Source organism: Bubalus kerabau, chromosome 7, assembly GCF_029407905.1.
Source record: "Bubalus kerabau isolate K-KA32 ecotype Philippines breed swamp buffalo chromosome 7, PCC_UOA_SB_1v2, whole genome shotgun sequence".
Classification (NCBI taxonomy): Eukaryota; Metazoa; Chordata; class Mammalia; order Artiodactyla; family Bovidae; genus Bubalus; species Bubalus kerabau.
Genome location: NC_073630.1, coordinates 65116964 through 65144636, shown reverse-complemented (window position 1 = coordinate 65144636; position 27673 = coordinate 65116964). Strand labels below are relative to the sequence as shown.

General features: G+C 41.5%; 1 protein-coding gene across 2 annotated transcripts in view; it reads left to right on the top strand.

Annotated features, from left to right (window-relative positions):
* Positions 1-14885, top strand: part of BEND4 (BEN domain containing 4) — a 32993-nt gene extending 18108 nt beyond the window's left edge. Inside the window, exons 3-5 of one of the 2 annotated variants that reach the window (XM_055588434.1) lie at positions 3968-4059; positions 6815-7055; positions 10645-14885. In XM_055588434.1, coding sequence (XP_055444409.1) covers positions 3968-4059; positions 6815-7055; positions 10645-10862 — 551 coding nt within the window. In that variant the 3' untranslated portion in view covers positions 10863-14885. The remainder of the gene's footprint in view (positions 1-3967; positions 4060-6814; positions 7056-10644) is intronic. The other variant, XM_055588435.1, reaches the window with a different exon arrangement.
* Positions 14886-27673: the final 12788 nt, after the last annotated feature.

The following is a 27673-nucleotide window of genomic DNA, read 5'->3' as shown; positions in this document are numbered from 1 at the left end:
GGGGAACTTCAGCTCCATTCATAAGCATCTCTGTTCCTATTTCATGTCAGTCTTCTGTCCTTTGGATTCCACCTTGTATGTGCCCATCGGTATGGAGTCCTCCTCTCTCTCCCCACGGCTTTCATCCACGTCTGACTCAGAACGTGGCCTCTTGCAGTATCTGTTCAATCCCAGGCTCTCCCAGTTGAAACAGCCCACATCACCCTCTGCTGAATGCCTCTTGGCTTCACGTGGTCCACGGAGTAAATTCCGGCACCTGTAGTGTGGCACGGCATGATATCCTTCACTACCCGAGTCTTCCTGTTCATTTTTGGAGGCTCGCCCCTCGGTTCCCACCATGCCCCAAGTGCTCCAACCCCTCTGGACAATTTATGATTCCTAAACCTCCATGCACTTGCTTCTGCGTGCTCAATCACTCAGTCATGTCTGACTCTGCAATGCCATGGACTGTAGCCTGCCAGGCTCCTCTGTGCATGGAATTTTCCAGGCAAGAATACTGAGGTAGGTTGCCATTTCCTACTCCAGGGAATCTTCCTGAACCAGGGAATGAACCCACATCTGCACTGGCAGGCAGATTCTTTACCACTTGCTTCTGGTCTTCCCTTAACTCCCGCTGTCCCTCCAGTCGAAGGACATACCGTCCCTTTTCCCCACTCGAGGAGCTCCTACTCATCCTTCAGTACCCTAGTCGGGTGGCACTTCCCTAACAGACCCCTCCCCCAGTTCCCAGGCAGAATTGACCACTTTCTATAGCACATGCATGCTTGCTTCTCTTGAAGTCAGTAGCAGGGCAAGTTTTTACTCTTTGTCTCTCCTGGTGTCTTGGTACAAGGAGAGGCAGGCCATGTAAGGGCAGAGGTCTGCCCTCTTGAGGGCAGAGACTTAAGTCAGAGTCATCCTTGATTTCCAGCCCAGTTTCAGGCATGTTCTATTATAGCATCTATACATATCAATTAAATTAATCAGAGACAGAACATTTTCATTCTCAAGAGAACAGCCATGTGTCTGTAGGCTAAGTAATATTTAAAGCTCACTGTTTATTTCTAGATGTTTACAATTCAGGAACTTATACTCTCCAGAGACAGTGTGACTAGGACGGACACTTAAAGGTGACACAGCACACAGATGGCATGATTGTCGGGATGGTAAATAATTTCATTCTCCCTAGAAAACAGTATGTGCTGGATTTCGAGTAAATGTTTTGAGTCTTTAAAAACAATGATATAGCAGAGTAGATTAAATAATGCAGAATGAACAAGAAGAGAAGCTGATCAAGACGTTAATGCAATGATCTGTCAGGAAAATTAGGTACTTGACACCCAAGCACCCTTAACAAGGGCAAAGAGAGCAGTTTTCCGTGAAGAACCTTACTTAACAAGCCTTTCAGACAGTCAGCAGCCAGAGTCGATTTCAGTAGCTAGACCTGAGCTGAGCCTTGTCCTCAGTGTTCTTGGAGTCAGCCCTGTGCCCAGATATCAGCCCACAGGACCCACTTGCCTTCAGCAGAGCCCCATGGCCGGTAAATGCAGGTGAAATTCCATTTTCTTCCAGAATGTTTGGGTCAGCTGGCCTTGCTCAGAGGTTAGCACTGCTGCCTGAATATTGGGGATGTAGAAATGGGCAAGCCTACACAGGCAACACTGAAGGTCATAGATGGCAAAGGAAGGGGAGATAACAGTTATGTAGACATTCTTTAAACAACTTTGAAGTTATTATGGTCCATGCCCACTGTAGAAATTTTTTTTTAATTGGTCTTTACAAGGATGGTAAAGGATAGAGTTTTTAATTATTTTAAATTAATTTTTAAAAATGATTTTAATTTTAAAATCATTTTTAATTATTGACACTTTGGTTTATTTCTTTCCAGTCTCTTCTCTTTGCACATAATTATTTTTTAACACAGTTGAGGTCACACTGAATATTCAGTTTTATAAGCATTTTGTTCTTAAACATTTTTTCTGTAAACATATGTAAAATATGGATAAAGTAGCAAAAGGAGTTTCATTCAAATCCTAATTAGTCAGTGAGTATTTACAACTTTTACTAAAACTTCCAAACTAAATACCTCACGCAGGTTGCTTGGCAATGCTCTGACATATATACAGTTGCATTGCTGCTACTGAAACCCCTATATTTGGCAATATATAGAAGAGACTTAGACACAGAAGTTAAATGGCATCCCAAAGGCCACACAGTTCGTGAAAAGCCAGAACTCAATAGCAAACGTGTTTCCTGTCTCCATTAGCTTCTCAAGTCTTCTATGCTTTTCCTGTAATCGATTCCCGTTGCCAGAAGATCCACTCTCACTCACTGTGGTGTCAGCAAGTGGGTCGGACTGTCTGTTTATGGAACAAGTGGTTGGACTGTTTGCTTATGGACTCTAGTACTGTGGGAAGTACCGTTTGTCATTCAGTTAGCTCGCCCAGACTCTTCCATGAACTTTGCACACCTGGGCAGAAATGGTATGGTTTAGAAAGTGGAGTTTCTAGCTCTCAGTGACTCAAACTCCCTACTCAGCCATATCCAGGGTACAAGTGTCCATCAGAACACAACTGTTATCCAGTAAGTGCACCCCTTAAGAGGAATTTGGGCGAGATCTGGCAGAATTGTAAATCACAGGATTTAGTTACATCAGGATGGACTTTAAAGTGAGTTAGGCTTTTAATAGAGTGGTAAAATTAGAGATACTTGACAGGTTTTATTAAACTTTGGCTTAGTAAAAGTCCTGCTTCAAACTGAAAAATATATGCCTTCTTTTTGTTGACTTTTGTGGTTGTCCCCAAAATGCTTCTTTAATTTGAAGAACATATTCAGATGACTATGCAAGAGTGACCTTTGACACTGATGTGTAAGACAAATCTGTAAGGATGTTATTTAAGAAAATATTTCTTGGCAAGAAGAAAAATTTCCTAACCTACTTCTACTCATTCACATTCTCCCAAAGGATGTTGATACAGTGATTTCTTATGTTGCAGTGTAATGTCACCTAAAAAAACCCAGAGCTGTTAGCAGGGGATAAAGATGATAACTTCAGTTTGCTCTCTTAAAAAAAAAAAATGTGAGAAAAAAAGTGAAGAAAGCTCAGTGATAATACTTTAAAATTAAGGTTTAGGTTAAATATTTACTATTTTCTCTAACGTGATGAAAACATTCTAAGAAAACACATAGCCAGGACAGATAATGCCAGTGATCCATGTCAGTTAGGTTATTAACTAATCTACTGAGACCTTTAAAAGCAATTAGTTAATACTCCAGAAAGGGCTCTAATATAAATCTTAAGATGTAAGAATTATTTCTGCAGTGGTACAAAAATATGTCAAGCTCCATATTGGGCTCGTGTGTTCAGTTTTATTGTAATTATTTGATAACTCGATAAGACTATGCCTCAAAAAATATAATACAACAGTTAATGATATACATACTGACTGAATCTGGATTGGACCAGATCAGGTGAGTGTCTGGAGAGGGGATGCGCTACATGGTCAGGCATGTCCATGTCAGGAAGCAGGTCTAAAGTGCATGACTTACTGCTTTCCTGAAGAGCTAGGGACGAATGGCACTAATAATGAGCATTGTATCATCGATTTTCAATGAGTGAAACATCACAGTCTTCAGTACCTTAATTTTCAAAAGCACCATTGGGTGCTCATGTTACAGCTGGAACCAGAGAAGACGTGTCTGTTCTGTGCTTGTTCAGTGTGCCATCGTTGTTATTGACCCAAATTCATCGTAGAGTCAGTTTGACTTAAATTGTGCTGAACCCAAAATTTCTCCCCAAACTGTAGCATCTGTTCCATGTTTACAAACTGAAATAACTGCGGATGTCAAATGAAAGAAGATTCTGTTTCCTTTAGAAAATCTTTTTTTTTTAGATGTTTACATCAAAAATCTTTTTAAACCTTGAAAGCTTTCTATTTTCCCAGCACAGTTCAGCTCATGTGCAATTGTTGCAATTTCTTCCACCCAGTGCCCTGCCAGACCGTCTTAGATTACCTGAAGATGGTGCTCCAGCACCACAACCAGCTCATGATCCCACAGCCTGCTGACCAGCCGACCGAGGTAGGTGTCCAGTGGCAAGGTAAACGGTACACCGTGTGGAAGGGCCCTAAGATGAAGCATCTCGGTACTTTAACCACCTATACACCAGGACAGATTGGCTAACAGAAGACCTGGTAGACTCTGAGGTTTATGAGTGAGGATATATCCTGTGGAGAAAGGCCATGCATCATGAAGTACATTCACCTCTGTACTCTGAGTGGGGGAAACAGAAGTTTAATATTGTGGGCAATATTCTTTTGGCTCAGAGGGACCTGAAATGGGAGAACCCACCTGTCATTCCCTCAGGCAGAGACAGTGTTTGTTCCAAGTCTTCCCACTCTGAAAATCAGCCCCTCTTTGATGCTCCCTCCCTCCCTCAACGATTATCTTTTCTTTCTCCTTCCCTCACCCAAAGCACCCTGCGGCACTTTCATCCTAACACCACAACGCATCCTGCTCCTTGAAGGGTAGGTTCAGGCCTCAGCCCCGTTGCCTGTCATTGAAGGCGCTTGCTGAATGGTAACCTCAGTGATCAAACCCTTGAAAGACTGGTCTGTGTTCATTTCTCCACTCTCATTTCCGTTTGCTCTGCCCCCACCCTGCCCTGTCTGTAGTCTGGCTCCACCTCCGCTCCTTGTCGGAATGCTCTGAGAGAGCTGCCCCCTACCCAACCCCAGGCTACTCTCCCAGTTGTCCCGTCCAGGGGCCCATTTCCCAGCCCTCATCATCCCCAGAGTCTCGCCTCTCCTCCCTGCTGCACCTGCTCTCTTTCTCTAGGCCTTTGTGTCAGGACTCCCTTGTGGTTCCCCATTCCTTTCTCTTTTTTTCCCTTTCTTTCTCTCTCTATTTTATTTTTGACTGTGCTGGGCCTTTGTTGCTGTGCATGGGCTTTCTCCAGTTGAGGCAAGTGGGGACTGCTCTTCATTTTGGTGTGTGGGCTTCTCCTTGTGGTGGCTTCTCGTGTTGCATCTCCCAGGCTCTAGAGTGTAGGCTCAGTAGTTGTGGCTCATGGGTTTGGTTGCTCTGCAGTGTGTTGAATCTTCCCGGACCAGGGGTCGAACCTGTGTCCCCTGGACTGGGAGCACAGAGTCTTAACCCCAGACCACCAGGGGAGTCCCTGCAGTAGTCATTCAACAGATGTTCATTGCACCTGCTGTGTGACAGACACTGTTCCTCATTAGTATCTGCCTCCCCATCCCCCAGCCGTAACCCTCTGTTGCTTTTCTTTGTGGAGGACGTCTTGTTTCACCTGGAAATCGGCAACACCTCAGTCCCCAGTAGCTTGGCTCACGGGATTGGTTGCCTAACCCCCTGGTCTTACGTCTTTCAGCCTCGCTTTCCTGTCTGCACTGCCACACATGCCAGTCAACCCTCTGTCTCGCCCCTCCTGCCATGAAACAGCAGTCTGGGCTAAGAGGCCCTTAGGAAGCTCTGGGCTCCTGCCCATCTTTTGATCATATGTAGGACACAGCCAAGGGCTGGTTTATGCTCCCAAATACTCATAGTTTAAACCTATGATAGCTTAGTTCTTCCTCTCAGTTGAAGTAACTTGCTCAAGAAACACCAAATAAGATGCAGAACTAAGATTCAGTTCAAACCCAACTGACTAAATTCAAACCGCAAACCCTGTCCCTCAGTTGCTTCCTATAAAAAGGACTCTCAGTCGCACGCCTGCTGCTTCGCGGAGTATGACGCTGCGGTGATGAGTTTCTGTGGGTATAGTCCAGTGACAGTTGCATAGCTGTGTCTGCTGCCTTTTCCTTTCCTGTTGGCTCCTGTACCATTTGCCCTCCTCAGACCTTGTGAACAGAGCACTTTTTAAAGTAAAAACCTGTGAGACCCAAACAGTGCCAATTTATAACCTATAGTAAATTTGCAAAGTTGTAAAACTGAATGAGTTTCCCTTCTTTATTTTGTACACCTTAATTACTGGGGAAGAAGTACATTAAAACTGAGATCATGGGTTAATTAATTTGTCCTGGACTGTAGAATTTTATGGACAACCAGAACTAAAATAATGGTTGTGTAGGTGCAACTGACTAAACATGGCTTATAAATGTTACAGAAATTCCTATAATTAGTCCCATTGCAGCTATTTAGCCTGGGAATTTTATAGCAGACATAAATTATAAAGGTGAAAAGTAAGAAAAATTTTGAGTTGATAAAATAGTGGCATTTGCAGAAGCTATAATTTGAGGAAACTTGTTTTGCATTATTATTAGTGATTTTTTTTTATGTTTCCACAATTCCACTTTTTTTAAATTCACTTTTTAATGCTGTTTCACTGAAATGCAGCAGCTGTCAGATATTAGGTACATTAAACACACACAAAAAAATACCTTATGGAAATAACCTACCAGCGTCATTTCTTAAAGTACTTAACCACCAGCCAAAAGATGAGGAGACCTGTTTGATCACACTCTTCAAAGTCATTTTTGCATATTTTAATAGATTGAAAAGGAAAGTTACACGTTATATTTAAATAGTGTTTCCTGTCATTGGATCTTGACACGTTTTAACCTACCTGTTAAAATGCAAGTTATAAATAGCTCCTCTTTCAAAGGTGTTCATTAAACCTCATTGGCTCTTGTTATAGAAAATGCAAATGTAATTTTAAAAGTGCCCGTTTTGAGAGTGAGCAATTACTTGTGCTCTTCAGTACCCGGTTCATTGTCAGCATAGCCACTTGGTTAAAAAGCGTGTTTGCCTTTGAAATGGAGATCGCCGGGCGGCTGGCCGGCTAAGTAGGTAATGAGGAAATGTTTCGCTTTTCCAGGGAAGCAAGCAGCTGTTGAACAACTATCCTGTCTACATAACGAGCAAACAGTGGGATGAGGCTGTAAATTCTTCAAAGAAAGATGGGAGGCGGCTCCTTCGATACCTCATCAGATTTGTTTTCACTACCGATGAGCTTAAGTACTCATGCGGCCTTGGAAAAAGGAAAAGGTCAGTGCAGTCAGGAGAGACAGGTCCTGAGAGACGCCCTCTGGATCCAGTTAAAGTAACATGCCTCCGAGGTACTGCATCCTTCCGCTCAGTGTCCATCTGTGATCTCATTTCACCGCATTGGCTGTGGCTCCCCGTGCAAGTGTTCAGCCTTGACTGTATTTTGGTTTTTTTCCGCTGAGACTTTGTAGGCTTCATGTAGCCCATCTCTCTGGTATCGAGAAGTTCTTTAAAAATTCTTTGTTTGCTTTAGCACTTAGTGGCACATAAGCACTGCATAGCACCTCATGTTTCACGCTTGAAGTTCAGATTTTCTTTGCTGCCTGGGAAGGCCACCTCCAGGAAAGCTGGAACACTGGGTAAAGCACACAGGAAAAGAAAACAAGGGATTTTAAAATTTACCCCATTTTCATTTGAAGCCTATGGCACCCTCCCCCAGTCTAGCTACCCTTGTCAAGAATACTTGCCCCTGCTCCTTAAGTTTATTTAGTTAATTTTCCATAGGCCTAAAGTATTTCTCGCCCAGTCAGATTCTGTTCTAGTTTTTTTTAAGTTTCCGTATTTAAAAAATACTGCTCAGATAACACCATGTCATCAGTATTAAGAGCTGATGACTCTAGCTGACGCAGACTACGGATAGGCCAGGCAGAGGGTGAGGAGGAAGAGGCCAGATGTAGATGGCTGATTGGGTGGGTGCAGATCAACACAGACAAGTACAGACGTTGCAGCACCAGCGTAAGCTCTGTTCACACCTGAAAAGTCCGTATCAGAGTGTTGACTTGTATACAGTTCAAGAGTGATTTTATTGGTTGAAAAGACTTAACCTGTGTAGTTTGAGTGATTTTATTGCTTGGAAGACTTAATAATGATTTACTCCTGATAGGAATCAAAATATTTCCTGGTGAAGAAGTCACAGTGGAAAAGCCTGATCACTGATAAGGCCTTCCTCATCAGAAGGACACTCACTCCTGCACCCCTGTCCTGACGCCCACAGTGACTAGGGTGCCTGTGCAGCATTCGTTAGCAGCAGAGATCCCCAGAGCCACCCTGAACTTCCGACTGAGCAGGTCTGGGGGGAGGACAGGAGAGGCGCGCATTATTGCACCTCGCGACCTCCCCAGGTGATTGATTCAGGTGGCCCAGACCACCTAGAATGAAGATGGCAGCATTATTGACAACTTGGCGCAGGTGCGCTGGAGCGCCCCCTGTTGGCCAGTCTAAAATTCCATTTAGAGTGTCTGGGTGATGGACATTTCCAGTGTCTGTCTTAGCAAACTAGCCACAGGTTCCTTTATTCCCCAATATCGTCAGAGCAGACAGAGGTACCAGAGGGGTGGTAAGCTTAGCAGGGGGAGGGGGTCTGCTGAGAGCGTGCTCAGTATGTATTCAGGAATTTGCCGTGCGGCTTGTGAAGAATCAGGATAAGGGGCTCACTGTCCCTTTCCATAAATCCTTGTTAAACATTTTATATTTTAATGAGCAAGTCTGTGAAACTGAGGGATTAACTTACATCCCAAAGCACTAGTGTTGCTGCCCTGGGAATGCTGCCAGGCCCGCTGGGACACCAATGCAGCCCAGGCTGCCCATTCAGAACATGCACTCTTCAACACAGGAGAGCTGCGCAGGACACACAGGCCTCCCCTGCCCATGGGTGGAGAAGGCATAGGCAGGAACTGCTGACGTGTCAGGGCAGCCGGTTAGAGCCCTTGTGTCTGTCCCAAAGGCTGAAATCTTGGGGCCTTCTTTGACCCAAATGGGATTCCCTTCCTGAAGGCTGAGGTGTGGTGACTCCCAGGGTGACGTCCTTGTGGTCAGCAAGCGTAGGAAGGCCAAGGAAGTGGCAGATGTTTGGACACTTGAGGGATGGAGAGCAGGGTGCCTCAGGGAGTGAAATCAGATTCTAGGCGGACCTGTTTCCTGGGGTGGTTTGACTCCAGCAGGAAGAGGCAGGTCAGTGACGTGACAGTGCTTCCAGTCTGTGTAACAGAATGACCTCTCCGTTGAGCTTGTAATCGTCTGGCACAGTGCTGGGGGAAGTCCTGTCACAGCAGTGGGTGCTAAGGAGGGGGCAGCGTAGGTATCACAGAGCAGCATGTTCCCAGAGTGGCAGGGCTACAGCGCCCTCGACAGTTAGCCTTGATTTCTGCTCACAGGCACCTTTCTTTCATTTCTTTATGTTCCTATGAGAATGGGGCATCTGGACAGAGGTAGGGGAACTTCTTAAACAGTTATGGAACACTTGTGAACACTTGAGGCAGGAGACCTGAGAAAGGCAGAGAGGAGGAGAAAACAGAATCCCTGACTTGTGGAGCTCACAGCCTAGCTGGAGGTGATCTGAGGACAGTTATAGTTGGGAATAAGTGTGAACACAAGGAAGACAGAAGGGAGAGATCTAGCTATGTGAGCCCTAGTGGTCCCATTTGCTTTCTCTCTGTTCAGCGTTGTAGTGACCATGACCTGAGTTGGAGGATGTAGGTGTCCTTTGGTGTTTCCTAGGCTTGCACCCCACCATCAGCCATCTGGTTCCTGACAATTTTGCAGGATAAGATGCTGAATAAACACAGTTCTCACCCTAGCGAAGGCCACCAGAGCTGAGACTTGGACGAGATGAACGAGTCTCTCACCTCAGGCATGAAATTGAAGGGAATGCCCCTGTTTATCTGCTAAGATAGACACAGTTCAGTTCATGAGATTTTTCTGGTCCAAGTTCTTAAAAGCATCAGCTTCTAAGGTCAAATAGGATCAGGGTTTCATAAATAAATTTCAGACAAATCCAATCCTATGACCAGAACCATTGTCTTATAGAGGGAGCAGTGCTGGAGAAGAAATGATGTGTAAATAGCAGTCACCCTGAACTTTCAATCAGCTGTGCAAAAAATAAAAAAACACAGTTTGACTTAGGACCTTTTCCAGAGTGCTCACTTCAGCTTTCAGATGCCCATGTTATTAATGAAATAGCTGTATAGAAACTCAGCATGTCCCCTGACTCTCTGAGAAAACAGGATACGTTGATTTGAACTCAGCTGGAGGGAGGCCAAGATTGTTTTATTGGAGTCTTAGCTACTCTTTATACACTATCTCTTCCTAATTGTATCTGGTGAAATTAAATATTTAGAGGAAAACTCATCTAAAAAATATTTGTCAGTACATGTATAGATATCATAATTAGAGACATAAATACAGCCTGTAATAATGTGGAAATCTCTTCTGAACCAAAACTTATGCAGGTTCTTACTGAGATTTTATTTTCTTGCACTTAATGTACAAATTAGTAGCTGGTTAAAGAATACCATACTAATGATACTTCCTGTGCTTCTGGAAAGAGTTAAAAATGTGGGCATGTAACAACAGGGTTTGAACCTAGCATGGTGCAGACCATGCCTCACAAGTCAGATTTACCATTCATAGCAAATGTGTCTTAGAGGGATCACTCACATAATTTTTATTTTTGCACGTGAGTAGAAAATGTAGATGGTGTAAGTTTTAAAGTCTAATAAGTGACGTCATCATGGCACTACATCTGATGTCCCATAAAGCTTTCCTTATAGAGCTGCTATTAAAGTTTAAGCACCCTTCTTGTCATCCACTGCAAAAACCAGCTGTTTCTCTCTCTCTCTTTTTTTTTTTTTTTCTTTTTTACTGTTGTGTATATTCCCACAGAATTCATTAGGATGCACTGTACCTCCAACCCTGACTGGTGGATGCCCTCAGAGGAGCAGATAAACAAAGTGTTCAGCGATGCTGTGGGTCACGCCCGGCAGGGGCGAGCCGTGGGCACTTTCCTGCACAACGGAGGTTCCTTTTATGAAGGGATCGATCACCAGCCTTCCCAGGATGAAGTCTTCAATAAAAATTCCCAGGATGGATCTGGTGATTAGTGGACAAAATCTTTTCACACGAGCAGCCAGTCCTCTCAAGTTCCAATGGTGAATGTTCTGTTACCATCACTTTAGAATCCAAAGCATGTCACTCTGTCAGACTTTACACATCCTAAACCTTAACTCTCTTGACCTACTGCCAAACAAATCCCAATACAAGTTTGGAAAGTGTATGGAGCCTGCAGAGGTTTTCAGAATACTGTATTATACAAAGAAAAAACTACAGTTGATTTCAGTTAGATGGTGAAGGTGAAAAAAGATAGGTGAGTTCTTGTTCGCCTGTCTGATGCCTTCAGGTAAGCTCTGCTTCGTGAGCAGGGCTGGTCCCCATGGAGGTTGGTTTGGTGCTCATGGGAGAAGCTGGAGACACAGCATTGTCCTGAGGGACACGGAACAGGCATTCTCATTTTAGTTCAGATAAGTTCAGATAAGTTGTCTTTATGTTTTCCAAAGACTTGAATTTATACTTCTCAGCAAAGACATAGGATAGGTGACATTGTATGTTGTATCTGCATTGACAAGAACCTGTACTAAAACAGAAACCAGAGATCAGAGGTCACCTCTAGACAATGATGAGTTGGAAGCTAGCTGTTGCTCTCTGTTACTTTCTACCAAAAAATAAAATTTCTACTGTGTTGATAACGAAGGCACTATATGATCTCTGGAGTTGACGAACAGTAAAAGTTTTCACTGTGTCAGTCAAGAAACATCCAAAGATCCAAAACCATTTTCAAATGCTCAATTTTGTAGCTTCATAGATGCACAATTTCCACAGCCTTAAATCAGGCTCTGTTGACACAATGCCAAAGTGATGGGCTGCACAATGAGAATTTCAGTCAGCTAGTCGTTTGGTGCACTGAGGACCAAACAAATGGTGAGGCCGATGGTATTCACTGAATTTGTTCTGGAATTGTATACACACAGCTTCAGGCCGTTCTGACAACTATGCAACGGGCTTGTTTGTAATTTCTCTGAAATTTGAGGGTCTTTGTGTGCTGAGTTGATCTTTAGAATTTGCATAAATCTTGTTTCTCTTTGTCACCAATGGAAATGTTTCACTCCAGTTGTGCTTGCTTCCCTCCAGTATTCCCCTGAATTTCTGGCCTTGGCTGGGTTAGCACTGACCTTTACCACTACTTTCCCCAGTTTAATTTGTTGAGCTCAAGTTTGTAGTAATGTCTTTGGAACCATTTCGTATCAGCAGATGCTCTAGAGATGATAGAATCTGTTTCTGCTTCAGGTGTGGGTAGGAGGAGAGGCTTCCTTTATCACCCTAATCCAGATAACTGCATTCTTTGTAAAGCTTAGGGCTAAATGGGCAACTTTTATTAAAGGCTGCTGCTGTTTTAGGCTTCACTGGGAATGGAGAGGATAACATTAGGGCATTTGTTTAAAAAAGTCATCATCTCTTTTGATAGGGAAATTGAGAGATGTTATATATGTGGCTGCTTCACAGCCATAGAGCAAGTGGGTGATTTTATATTCTGGATCTTTCTTAGCCCTTCGTTAGTCACAAACATTGACTGTGTAGTCTTCTGTCAGTCATAAACTCATTGACCTTCATCAGAATTATAAGGTGATATATTAGTATATTATTTGATCCAGCTTCCCCATGTGTCAGATAGCAATAGGATGGTTAAGTCCAGTAAATTCTTATAATAGCAGATTTTTTTCCCAAAATCTAGACAACAGTACAAACTTGGGAATCTGCAAGTTCATGAAGTCTACATTTTCCTGCCACTTTGAATGGCTTGACCTCCTGATGCTATCAGAAAACAAATGGAGTATCAATGAGGAAGCATGCACTGTTTTCAGAAAAACAAATGAATATTGCCCTCATTTGAATTCTGTCACTCCACATGAACTCTAGAACCTGACCTGATGCCCACAGACTACCTCCTTAGTTTTTCTTAGATTTCATTCATTTTAAAAAAGTCTCATTCTTGGATAGCTTCATTTTTAGAAAAGATTTAAACTTCTCTCATTCAATGCTATGTCATTTCACCATACAGATGCTAATTTTTGACAGCTCTTATATACCAATTTTTAAAATGTAATAGTGATTTTCAACATATGGTGCAAGTCTTGCTGGTGTGTGTTTAATGTGGTGACACTTGCCAAAACTCCTTGGCAAAACATGTCAAATAGGACGCCTGAGTCAGACGCTAGTGTAAATGGCTCTAAACAGCAGTATGTATCATTATGATATATTTTTGTAAACATAGTGATGGCTTCTTTCAGTCATGTAAGTACTAGATAAAAATAACCACTTCACTTGAAATAATGTGGAAAATGCCACCCAGTTGAGGGCCCTCTGCAGTTACTTGAATTATCAGCCAGTGGTTAGACAGTGGAGAATTAATGCTGGACAACATGAAGTGCAAAAGTAATAACTCACCAGTACTTGCCTCCTAATTAAAATTCAAAACTATAATGAGTATATTTACCTGTTAGAGACCACTTTCACCCTCCACGGTGTATTCAGTTGCAGAGAACACTCAGAGGACTTCACTCATCTAATGACCAGCTCGGTCAGTATGGTTTATTGATAGCACTGAATTACCATATCTTTGTGGTAAAAGCACCAGATTAAATTTCCTCATGACTGTCCAAAACTAGCTAATAGAAGCACTAGGCTTTCACTGAATCACAGTTCCCCAAATTACAATAAAAAATACATCTGCTAAGATGACTTACTCAAAAGCATGTTCATTGTCAGAATTGGCCCAGTACAAGTAGCCTGATGGGTCTTGCCTGCATTGGAAACTCTTCAGGCCCATTCAGAACCACTGACAAAACTATAGCTTATAGTTCAGAGTCCTTGTGTGCAGGTGTTCTGCTAAGCACTTTATGCCTCCTCTCATTTTAATCCTCACAAGCACTCCCTAGGCTGTTATTGTTACCCCATTTTATTGAGCTTATTATTACTCAGCTAGTAAGGGGAAATCTTTGGGTTTAGAAAGTGGAATGACTCATTCAGTTTTCTCCAGTAGTTCCAGTTTTCTCCAGTTCTCAAAACCCATCAACCCTTTGGGATAGATTTGTTGTTTAATCGAAGTAGTGAATAAAATGACTAATTTGTTCACGTTTCCATCATAGGGTTCCCAGTACAAAAATGCAGGGATATAAAAGCAAAACTTTGAACTCAGTGAAGTGATGTTCTTCGGGAACAGATAGATGTTAGACATGGCACTGGACATCATTAGCCAGCATTCATTCACTTTTCACATCTGTTGTATTCGTAGCCTTAGATTTAATGAGTCTGGTTTGGAAGAGAGGGTTCTAACAATGATGTCACTGTGAGAATTGTCGTGAAGATTTTGTAGGAAAATACAGTAATCTGCTGATCCTTTCCTGTAGTTGTGGCTTTAACACCTCTGGCTGTGTTTTAAGTTTCAAGAGCTTGCCTCGGCCATCAGTGCCTGGCTTTGTTTCTAGGGACCAGGGCATGCCAGGCCGTGAGAGGGGTCCTGAAACCCTGAAGGTCGCTGCTCCAGTCCGACCCTGCCCCATGTAGGCCTTGCCTTTGTGTGTGTCTCCTCCCTGGAACTTGTGTAGCAGCCTGACACTGGGGCCAACTTGCCTTTACTCTGTTTTCTATGAAGAACACGTGCAGAAACTGTGACAAATCCATTGATCCTGATATTTTTATTGTTGAAGTCTTGTTGATTCTTTATGAATAATTTCTATTTGATTGTACTGTGTAGAGTTAATACCCACTAGAGATATGTTAATAAAGCTATAAATGCATAGTGTAATACGGGATAGCAAGATTTTTTGTGAACAATTTATATAGAAGAGTAAGTTGTTTTTTAAGTGTTAGGCACATTTCTTTTAGGAACTTAAAATGTTATAAGAATTTTTTAAACATTCAATATTTTTAATTATAAGCAACATTTGTTACTAGAGCCAGGTATTTCAGGTGTTCTAACTGGAGTATTGATTTTATTACTTCATATACCTCTAGAATGCCACATGTTCTGTTGGAGATAAAGTTGCACAATAAATGTCAAGTTTCTGTTACGTGTTTTAACTTGCTTTTTGCATCTTTCTCAGATTTATTCAAGGCGCTTTTCTGGGTGTTTTTTTCATTAACAAAACTTTCTTTTTGCCTTGACACTAGGGCTTTTCTGCTTGACTCAGAATGCCAAGAAAATGTTACATGCTTAATACCCATATAAAAGATAGTTATGTCTGGGAACTGACCAGAACTCATCCAAAAAATCCATTTGATCTAGTGAATGAAAGGGACAACCAGTGATGAAGTGAAAGTGACATGTGATCCAAAATTTCTGTCCAGCATTTTGTGCACTCACACTTTAAACATACATGCTTCTATAGTTCCATTGTTCAGGGAGAGGAGGAATGCTACAGTTTCTTCTCTTGACCTTTTAACAGTGAAAAGATGTTGATTGTTTATAAACAGTGACCTCATTACAAAAGCAAAGTAGCTATGGCTAAATAAGGTGGCATGGTGGCTTCCCACTAGTTATTACATAAAATAAATCTGACATACCAAATACTATTGAACAGTGAGACTGAATGTGTCATTCATAAGTTAGACCAAGTAAAAACTAATACATTTTTTTCATTTAGGGAAAACATTTTATTTTTGCACTACAAGGTGAGTGTCCTAAACAGTAGTTTTGGATGGTAAAGCAATTTAGTCCAAATAATTTGAGTTTGAATTGGAATATAAATTAAAATGAAATTTAAATTATTATGCTATTCTAAAGCATTGAAACAGGATTATTAAGTCACTTTGGTTTTTAATATTTTGTAGCAGGTCACACAGTAAAAGCTACAAATCAAACAAATGTTAGGAACAAATTCAGCAAGGTTGCAGGAAACAAGATCAGTATATGAAAATCAACTCTTCTATACACTAGCAACACTCTGAAATTTAAAAAACAATTTTATTTTCAATCATATCAGAAACAAGCCCTTAGGAATGAATTTTTAAAAATAAGTGCCAGACTTGTACTCTGCAAACTACAGTACATTAGTGGAAGAAATTTTAAAAGTTCTAAATAACTGGGAAGATACTGCATGATAGTGAAGTGGAGGAATCAATATTGTTAAGATGGCAGTACTTCCCAGATTGATCTATGAGTCCATTGCCATTCCTAACCAAATCTCAGGTGACCTCTGCAGAAATGGACCACCTTATCCTGAAGTTCTTATGGAAATGCAAACAATGCTTACATTTTTGGTCAGTTGATTTTTAACAAGGGTGCTAAGATAATAAGGAAAGAATAGCCTTTTTGACAGATTATCCTGAGCCAATAGGATATCCACATCCAAAAGAATGAAGTTGGACCCCTACTTTTTTCTTTTAATTTTATTTTATTTTTAAACTTTACATAATTGTATTAGTTTTGCCAGATATCAAAATGAATCCACCACAGGTATACATGTGTTCCCCATCTGGACCCCTACTTGTATACCATGTGCAAAAGTTAATTCAAAATAAATGGAAGAGCTAAAACTACAAAACTCTTGGAAGAAAACAGGAATAAATCTTGGGTTAAGCAATAGTTTTTTTCAATACGACACCAGAAAGTATAACTGATAAAGATAAATTGTACTTCATCAAAGTTAAAACTTCTACATTTCCAAAAGCAACATACAGAACAAAAACCCATAGAATGAGAGGAAATACTTAACAAATTATATATCTGATAAAAGACTTGTAGCCAGAATATATAGATCTTTTACAACACAATAATAAACACAACCTGATTAATTAAAGCACAAATAACCTATTTAAAAGTGGGCAAGGGTTCTAAATACACATATCTCCAATGAAGATATATATAAATGGCCGATAAGCATGTGAAAAGGTGCTTAACACCACTTGTCATTAGGAAAATGCAAATTAAACCACAGTGAAATAGCAGTGAAAAAGGTAATGTGATAACGTATCAGAATATGGAAAGATGAAATGTTCATACACTGCTGGTAAGAATGTAAATGGTGTAAGTCACTTTGAAAAACAATTTGGCAGTTCCTTAAAAAGCTCAATGACGTTTGACCCATCAATTCCACTAGTGGGTATAAACCCAAGAGAATTGAAAAAATATGTCTAAACAAAAACTTGTACATAAATATTCATAAGAGCTTTACTTACGATACCAAAAAGTGAAATCAATTGACATTCATCAGGTGATGAATGGACAAATAAAATGTGATATATCTACAAAACGTAGTGGTGTTCAGTTACCAAGGTGTTCAGTTACCAAAAAGGAACTACATACTACATCAGTTCAGTCGCTCAGTCATGTCCAACTCTTTGCAACTCCATGAACTGCAGCACGCCAGGCCTCCCTGTCCATTGCCAACTCCCGGAGTTCACTCAGACTCAGGTCCATCGAGTCAGTGATGCCATCCAGCCATCTCATCCTCTGTCATCTCCTCCTTCTGCCCTCAATCTTTCAGGTCTTTTCAAATGAGTCAGCTCTTGGCATCAGGTGGCCAAAGTATTGGGAGTTTCAGCTTCAGCATCAGTCCTTCCAATGAACACCCAAAACTGATCTTTAGGACGGACTGGTTGGATCTCCTTGCAGTCCAAGGGACTCTCAAGAGGCTTCTCCAACACCACAGTTCAAAAGCATCAATTCTTCAGCGCTCAGCTTTCTTCACAGTCCAACTCTCACATCCATACATGACCACTGGAAAAACTATAGCCTTGACTAGATGGACCTTTGTTGGCAAAGTAAGTCTCTGCTTTTGAATATGCCATCTAGGTTGGTCATAACTTTGCTTCCAAAGAGTAAGCGTCTTTTAATTTCATGGCTGCAGTCACCATCTGTAGTGATTTTGGAGCCCCAAAAAATAAAGTCTGCCACTGTTTCCCCATCTATTTGCCATGAAGTGTTGGGAATGGATGCCATGATCTTCGTTTTCTGAATGTTGAGCTTTAAGCCAACTTTTTCACTCTCCTCTTTCACTTTGATCAAGAGGCTCTTTAGTTCACTTTCTGCCATAAGGGTGGTGTCATCTGCATATCTGAGGTTATTGATATTTCTCCCGGCAATCTTGATTCCAGCTTGTGCTTCATCCAGCCCAGCGTTTCTCATGATGTACTCTGCATATAAGTTAAATAAGCAGGGTGACAATATACAGCCTTGATGTACTCCTTTTCCTATTTGGAACCAGTCTGTTGTTCATGTCCAGTTCTAACTGTTGCTTCATGACCTGCATATAGGTTTCTCAAGAGGCAGATCAGGTGGTCTGGTATTCCCATCTCAGAATTTTCCACAGTTTATTGTGATCCACACAAGTCAAAGGCTTTGGCATAGTCAATAAAGCAGAAATAGATGTTTTTCTGGAACTCTCTTGCTTTTTTGATGATCCAGCGGCTGTTGGCAATTTGATCTCTGGTTCCTCTGCCTTTTCTAAAACCAGCTTGAACATCTATCTGGAAGTTCACAGTTCACGTATTGCTGAAGCCTGGCTTGGAGGATTTTAAGCATTACTTTACTAGCGTGTGAGATGAGTGCAATTGTGTGGTAGTTTTCACATTCTTTGGCGTTGTCTTTCTTTGGGATTGGAATGAAAACTGACCTTTTCCAGTCCTGTGGCCACTGCTGAGTTTTCCAAATTTGCTGGCATATTGAGTGCAGCACTTTCACAGCATCATCTGTCAGGATTTGAAATAGCTCAACTGGAACTCTATCACCTCTATCACCTCCACTTGCTTTGTTCATAGTGATGCTTCCTAAGGCTCACTTGACTTCACATTCTAGGATGTCTGGCTCTAGGTGAGTGATCACACCATCGTGATTATCTGGGTCGTGAAGATCTTTTTTGTACAGTTCTGTGTATTCTTGCCACCACTTCTTAATATCTTCTGCTTCTGTTAGGCCCATACCATTTCTGTCCTTTATCGAGCCCATCTTTCCATGAAATGTTCCCTTGGTATCTCTCATTTTCTTGAAAAGAACTCTAGTCTCGCATTCTATTGTTTTCCTCTATTTCTTTGCCTTGATCGCTGAGGAAGGCTTTCTTATCTCTCCTTGCTATTCTTTAGAATTCTGCATTCAAATGGGTATATCTTTCCTTTTCTCCTTTGCTTTTCACTTCCCTTCTTTTCACAGCTATTTGTAAGGCGTCCCCAGACAGCCATTTTGCTTTTTTGCATTTCTTTTTCTTGGGGATGGTCTTTATTCCTGTCTCCTGTACAATGTCACGAACCTCCATCCATAGTTCATCAGGCACTCTGTCTATCAGATCTAGTCCCTTAAATGTATTTCTCTCTTCCACTGTATAGTCATAAGGGATTTGATTTAGGTCATACCTGAATGGTCTAGTGGTTTTCCCCACTTTCTTCAATTTCAGTCTGAATTTGGCAATAAGGAATTCATGATTGGAGCCACAGTCAATTCCTGGTCTTGTTTTTGCTGACTGTATAGAGCTTCTCCATCTTTGGCTGCAAAGAATATAATCAATCTGATTTCGGTGTCGACCATCTGGTGATGTCCATGTGTAGAGTCTTCTCTTATGTTGTTGGATGAGGGTGTTTGCTATGACCAGTGCTTTCTCTTGCCAGAACTCAACCATAGATGAACCCTTTTAAGTTGATGATACATTCATGCAATGTATTTACTGAGAACCTGATTGCCTGGCACTATGTGTCCCAAGAATGGAATAAATACAGCTGATATCTAAGTAACTATTTGGAGAAAAAGGACCAACACCTGTTATGAGAAAATTCTAAGTTCCACTGAGCAACTCATTCTTGAATATATTTTTTAAAAACCGCATCAGTCATACAAAGAGAAAATACATGTCTGTCTCTGTCACACTAAGATAATTCAATCTGAGCATCTCAGCCAAAGTACATGCCAATTCAGGGAATTATTCACATATAATTTGATGTACTCCCAAACGCTGGTTGACTCTTTCTCATAATTCCTCCCTCCTCTTAAAGCTGTTTTTCAGGCCTCACATAAGACACCATCTTAGTGATATACACCTGATGTTTGAACCAGCCTGTCAGGAAATAGATGGCACAGTCGATTTGAGAAGAATTTGATAAAGACACAGTCCAAAGGTGTGAGCAGGTTAGCCTGAAACTACAGTGGGGAGGGGCATCTAGCCCTTGCGTTGGCAGGGTGCTGTAGTCAGCCTGAAAAAGTGAGGTGAGCAGCGGTGGAGCTGGAATTGGGAGTGCCTGCTAGGAGATGTGGTCTCCATGCGAGAAAACGTGGTCGGACTCCACAAAGCTTGCAGGGAAGGAGCCAGGAGAATCACCACCCTGAGCCCCCTCTTTCTCTGTCTCCCGATGCTCCCCTCCGGCCGAAAGCACCTGGAAAGCAAAGGGCAGTGGAACACGTGGAAGCCCATACAGGTCAGCCCCCTGGGATGCAGAGCAAAGGTGGAGACGGAGTAAAGGGAAGAAGTTGGTCATAACTGATACAGGGACGAGCTGGAGAATTCAGAGGATCTGTTTGGTTCCCCTTCACTGAAATCCTGAGAGCTGACTTCTTTACATAAATGACATTTTAGTGCTTAATAATTTGAATAGTTACCATATCAAGCCAGTAGTTTAATGCTTTGCTCTCATTGTTGTCGTGAATCTTCTTATGGCCTGTGAGGAAAACTTAATAGGATCCCTTGCTCAACAGATGAGTGAACTAATCTTAGAGACATGGACCCAAGGTCACAGAGCTAGTCGTGGTGGCATGCTGAGGGCAAGATGCTCATCCAGGCAGTCCAGCTCCAGGTGAGAAACCCAGGTTTCACCCACGCCAGTAAAACTGATCTTTGAAGACCTTCAAGGCTGAAAAAAGAATGGCAACAACGCTGATAAAATAGTGGACGTAGAAGTCATTCAGTCGTGTCCGACTCTGCGACCATGTGGATTATGCAGTCCATGGAATTCTCCAGGCCAGAATACTGGAATGGGTAGCCTTTCCCTTCTCCAGGGGATCTTCCCAACGCACGGGATCAAACTCATGTCTCCCACATTGCAGGCGGATTCTTTACCAGCTGAGCCACAAGGGAAACCCGTAACTACCTCCTAAGTCTACCCAGCTTTGACTGATCAAGTTATTCTTCTGTTCATATGGCTGAGAAAACTGCTCAAAATCCTAAAAACAAAAAATACCCCAATGAATATTGGTGCAATTCCTGGGTCCCAGGTGAGTCTTGTTTCTGATTCAGTCCTAAAGATCCACAGAGATCTTAATGCCTCTATCAGCAGTCCTCTGTGTTCAGTGATCCTGATGTTTAAAACATATGCTTGCTTCTATAAATGAATGAGTGAAGAGATGATTGATAGATAATAGATAAGGTAGAGTAAGATACATCAAAATAGACTATCTCGAACTTGTTCTGATCCATTGTCAAATTTTAATAAATTAGGTTAAAACATGGGATTGAAATACAACTTTCATTCTCACCTAACAAAAATGTTATGGGCCACAGTGGTTATGATTCCAGGCTTTCACTGTCAAGGGCTGGGTTCAATCCTTGGTCAGGAAACCAAGATCCTACAAGTTGCATGACATGGCCAAAAAAAAAAAAAAGTCATGGACCAGATTAGTTTTGATTTTTTTTCTTAACTTCTTTACCACTAAAAAATAAAAATTCATCAAGGCACAGTGTAATAAGAATATCACTAATGAAATATAGTGAACCATGTGGTTGGATACACACAGAGAAACCAGAAAATGTATAAATATAAGCTGCTTTTAAAGGCTAAGGTGCACTTCCCAGCAGTAAGTGAGATGTAAAACATTTTTCAGTGTCTGCCAGATTCTAGGAAGAAACGCAGGCCTGTCAAGATGTGAGGAGCAGGGGTAGGGAAATGTCTTCTAGTCTCCTTCTTGGTCCGAATGACAATGATTGTTTTCTCCTTCCTGGCAACACAGAAGCATTTTCAATTCAATTTTTAAAACATAATAATTATGTTTGATTGTGACTTGTGTTATGTTTTCTATTAACACATTGTACTAAATAATTACCCTTTCATTTCTTATGTAATTTTGGGTATTTTTTTCTGTGACTTCAGAAGAATGTCAAAGTAAAAACTAGTGACATGTGAAATATATGTTAGCTTTAAAATGAGTAAAGATTAGATAATTCTGTCACATTTCCCTTTAAGGATGCTTAATGAGGAAAATCTCATGAATCTACTATGAACCATAAACATATGTTTAATGAAGAAGTGAATAATCCTAATGAAATGTATAAAGGAAGACATTTCTTTGAAGGGTCATTAATAATTGAGAAGTTATGAATAAAACAAATTTAAATACTGTCTAATTCAGCAGGCAATTACTATCACATAGAAAAGTGAGGCCCAGAACATTCTAGTAACCTGTTACATTCATGCAGCTATTTGCTAGCAGTGCCTATATGAATATCAAAACTCTAAGACCCTAGAGCCATAAAATTTTTACAGCTACTTGTCCAAATTTCTTATTGGTTCTTCCCTTTTTCCCCACGGCTGCCAGGAAGCCCGATGTTAAGTTATATCTCAAGTGCAGCTTCCCTTAGCTCACCTTTTCCAGTCTGCTTATTCTCCACCACTACCAGCCATCATTTTCTATTCTCGTCTTTGCATTTATCTTTGAAAGTTTATTGTAGCAGTGCTTTATTATTATGAGCTATTTTTACCTGGAAATAGAGGAGGTAGGGATGATAAGTATATTAGAATGCTTCCTAGAACATATATTGTCATGTTCAAAAGCTAACCCCAGAAATTAAAAATCTTCACCCCTTTCTGCCACCTGCCCCACCTACCCATCCCCAGCACTAAGAAAAACAATGCAGACTGCTTGTCCCAACTCACCTATCTGGAATCTATTGTCTCAACCCTTGTGGTCACATCCCTGCCAGGGTTCTCTCGCCTCTTTGTCTGCAATGAGGTTAAGAACCTGGTGGATGACAGAGAAAGACAAATATCATATGATACCTTTTATAAATGAAATCTTTAAAAAAAAATGGTACAGATGGACTTATTTACAAAACAAATAGAGTCACAGGTTTAGAAAACAAACCTACGGTTATTGGGGAAGAAGGGAGGGAGGGGTAAATTGGGAGGCTGAGATTGACATATACACACTGCTGCTGCTGCTGCTGCTAAGTCACTTCAGTCGTGTCTGACTCTGTGTGACCCCATAGACGGCAGCCACCAGGCTCCCCCGTTGGTAAATTGGGAGGTTGAGATTGACATATACACACTGCTGTACATAAAATAGATAACTCACAAGGACCTACTGTATACCACAGGAAACTCTACTCAATACTCTAATGCCCAATACGGGAAAAGAATCTAAAAAAGTGGATATATGTATATGCACAACTGATTCACTTTGCTGTACAGTGTAAACTAATACAACTTTTAAAGTAACTAAACTTCAATAATTTAAATTGAATCTGGTGGATAAGGAAAAATGAGGAACTTGTCCAGAGGTAAAGACATGTGATGTCCAGGGGACCTGCTCCCTCCTCTCTGGGGCCATAGTTAGTTAGGAGACTTGGAGCAGAAGCCCCTCTGAACAAGAATCTGTTGTCTGACACAAGGGGGAAGTGGAAGTACCTTAGAGAGTGAGAAGCAGTGGGGGTTTTAAGCTATCAAGGTCTCAAAATTGTCTTGTTACTGCAGCATAACTTAGTCTATCTGGACTCACACACACACTACAAGAGTTTAACTGTTAGGGTAAAGACCACTCTGAAAATCTTATAAAAACTTGGGACTCTCTCCCTAGATACACTCAGAATTTCCAGGAAATTCCAAGGGATTCTTAGACTGAGTTTTATCCATGGTCCCCATGTTAAGAACGCCTCCTAATCTAGAGCCTTCTCCTCAGCTCTGAATCGCTTTTTCCCTGGCAGCTTATCCCACAGCTTTTTTGTTTCTTCTTAGTAGTGGCTGGCTACATTGAAAGGCTTTGCAGTAAAATATGTTGCTGTAAAATATTAAAAGTACTATGCCCAAATTATTAGGCTAGAAAGAGGACATCAGAAAGACAAATGGATGAACCTGTTCCAAACTTGAAATCCCACTCCTAAGAAAGCACTGCGCTGGGACTTGCCACACGGTGCTGCGACTACTGAAAACCACGCACCCAGAGCCCATGCTGTGTCTCAAGAGAAACCACCGCGACGAGAAGCCCACGCGCCACAACGAGGAGCAGCCCCCGCTCACCACAACTAGAGAGAGGCCGCGTGCAGCAATGAAGCCCTAGCACAGCCAAAAATATTAATATTAATTAATCAATAATAATAAACATCACCTGCACAAAATGAGCAAATGTTATTTTTTTAAAAAAGCATTGTGCTATAATCCTTACTGAAATAAAGCAGCTTGGCTCCCCAAATACCCTAAAATGAATGCATATACCTTCTCAAAATGATGCCCAGCCTTAATCTGGTGGGTTCTTTAATATTAATACTAAAAACTTTATGGTATACTAATAAAAATATTTATTAGGAAACATTTTCTAAGGATGGTTATTCTGTGCTAGAAACAATCCTTCCCACTTTGTTAAGCAGACAAGCTGCCAATTTATATTGCAAGCAGGCAGGCACTGCAGACTCAGCCACCCACATTATTCCCCCATGTTCCTGCCTCCCCTCCCTCCCCTTCACTCTAATCAGAAAAGCAAATGCAGTTGTTTGAGTGCCTTTACTCTACACCGTGATATCTGTTCAGCAAGCAGATGTTCCTTAATGCCTAGGTACTAAGTGTCTAACCAGGAAAATACTTGGGGAGAATGTTTAAAATCCGGTCACTTAAATTTGTTCCCAAAATAAAGCAATTTTTACATACAAGTCATCAGACAATGACCCAGTGTTTTTGTAAAATGTCTTTAAAATCACTGTTTCCTTTTTTCCTTTTTTTATTGGAATATAATTGCTTTCCAATGCTGTGTTATTTTCTGCTGTACAATGAAGTGAAGCGGCTGTATGTTTCCAAATGTCCCCTCGCTCTTGAACCTCCCTCCCTCATAGCCCCCTTGTAGGTCATCAGAGAGCACCAAGCTGAGCTGCCTGGGCTATAGCGCTGAGCCCCACAGGCTAGCTGTTTCACTTGTGATAGTGGATATTCAGCAATGCTCCTCTCCCAATTTGTCCCTCCCTCCTCTTCCCCTACTGTGTCCACATGTCTGTTTGACACATCTGCGCCTCTGTTCCTGGCCTGCAAATAGGTTCATCTATACCATTTTTCCAGAGAAGGCGATGGCACCCCACTCCAGTACTCTTGCCTGGAAAATCCCATGGATGGAGGAGCCTGGTAGGCTGCAGTCCATGGGGTCGCGAAGAGTCGGACACGACTGTGCGACTTCACTTCCCTTTTCACTTTCATGTATTGGAGAGGGAAATGGCAACCCACTCCAGAGTTCTTGCCTGGAGAATCCCAGGGACGGAGGAGCCTGCTGGGCTGCCATCTATGGGGTCGCACAGAGTCAGACACGACTGAAGCGACTTAGCAGCAGCAGCAACATACCATTTTTCTAGATTCCATATACATGCATTAATATACATTATTTTTCTCTTTCTGACTTACTTCACTCTATATGACAGACTCTAGGTTCATCCACCTCTCTATAAAAGATCCAATTTCATTCCTTTTTATGGCTGAGTAATATTCCATTGTGTGTATGTACCACATCTTTATCCATTTATCTGTCGATGGATATCTAGGTTACTTCCATGTCCTGGCTACAGTAAATAGCACTACAGTGAACACTGAGGTACATGTGTCTTTTGAATTGTGGTTTTCTCCATATATATGCCCAGTAGTGCAATGGCACCCCACTCCAGTACTCTTGCCTGGAAAATCCCATGGACGGAGGAGCCTGGTAGGCTGCAGTCGATGGGGTCACACAGAGTTGGACACGACTGAAGCGACTTAGCAGCAGCAGCAGTGGGATTGTTGGGTCATATAATTTTTTGTCTCTTCCTGCCCCGGTTCTTATCCAACAACTAACAAAAATTAGTTTTATTTCCATCTTCCTTTTGAGCTATGTGAACACAAACACTCAATTTTGTTTTACTTTTTTCTTTTTTAAGCATTTATTGAGTCTTCAGTATGTGTAGGCACTGTGCAAGTGGTCGGTCCTGGGCCTGTCCTTGGGTCTCCAGTTCCCTATCACCAGGGAAAGATGGGATCTGAAGGAAAGAATATTGTGGTCTTTTCAGTGATATGGTGCAGCTTTCACACCCACTGCAGCCAGTCACTGGGCTCCAATCGGTGGACTCTGGTTGGAGAGAATCAGATATAGCCCCAGTGTGATCTGGTCTTGTTGAGATAAGGAAGCAGGCTACTCCCAGAATCACTCCTGCTCAGCTTCCCCCAGAACACAGCTCAGAATGAACACGGCAGGGTCTAGGCGAGCCCTGTAAACTCTATCAGCTACAGCTGATTTTACTGCTCCTTTAAAAGCATCCACAGCCATTTTTTAAATGCACTGCTGGAAGTGAAGAGTTTTATTCTAAAGTCCTGTAGTTAAAGCCTGCATTGTAATGAAAAATTCCTAGCTAATCTTTACTCTTAAAAAACCATCATTCTTTTAGCAGATTGGAAAGAAAAGGCTGAATAACTTTCAAAATAATTGCAAGTGACAGCACTTCACATTCAAGAGAACAGAAATAAATTCTGTTAGAAATACAGCACGTGGCTCCAAGCATGCTGGGGTTGAAATACTTTTTTTGTTAATAAATTATCTTACTTCTAGCTTGGTGGCTAGGATAGTGTTAGTATAGTAGTAGTATTACTAAAATATCAACTTTTAGCTTGGTGGCTAGAATAGTAATAGTGTTAGTATAGTAGTTGTATTACAAATAACAGTAGTATTTGTAATAGTTTCAAAGTCTTCAATATATTTGTAAAAGAAGAAAATGCCTATTCCATTGATGACCCTGCAAATAGGTCATCCTATTATCCAATCATGATAACCTGTTGCTCTCATATCATTTATGACATTATTGTGCACATTTGTGTGATTCTCTGTATAAAGTGTGCATGCCTCATCAGACTTCTAATTCTATAATATCAGGAGACATAATTTGTTCATCTTTTAATATCTTTTGCCTACCACAGAATCTTGCATATTTTCTGGAGTGCCAAAACATGTTTAATGTGTTAGTGTACTATGCTCATATGTGTGTATTATACATAGATGATGAGCACAGCAAGAAGTTCATAGAGGTTTGAAGAGGTTTGTGAGAAGAGGCTTCGGTCATCCCCACCGTGGGCAGTGGAGCAGGGCCAGACAACACTGACACCATCTCATCCACTCCCTCAGTTGTAGAGAACCTAGGCATATCCCGACCTGCGCTGGAGAGTGAAGACAGATAGGAAACCCCCAAGAAATAATTCTATATAACGTCACTGTAATTTGAAAAGTGAGAATATATTTTAGTTACATAGGCATGCAGAAATGTAAATGTCAATTATATGCACAAATGTTGGAAGACATAGGTTTAGTTGTCCAAATTCTTCTGTACACATAGTACCTAGAAGGGATTTCCGGGTGGCACAGTGGTAAAGAACCCTCCTGCCAATGCAGGAGATGCAAGAGACAGGGGGTTTGATCCCTGGGTCGAGAAGATCCCCTGGAGAAGGAAAAGGCAGCCCACTCCAGTATTCTTACCTGGAAAATTCCAGGGGCAGGGGAGCGAGCATGAGGGGTTGCAAAGAGTTGGACATGACTGAGCATGCCACACCGTACCAGCAGGAGCCAGAATGCACACACACACACACACACACACACACACACACACACACACCCTGCTACTACTACTACGTACCTTGGCATTAAATAAAGGGCAGAGATCTTGGAAGACAGGGGACC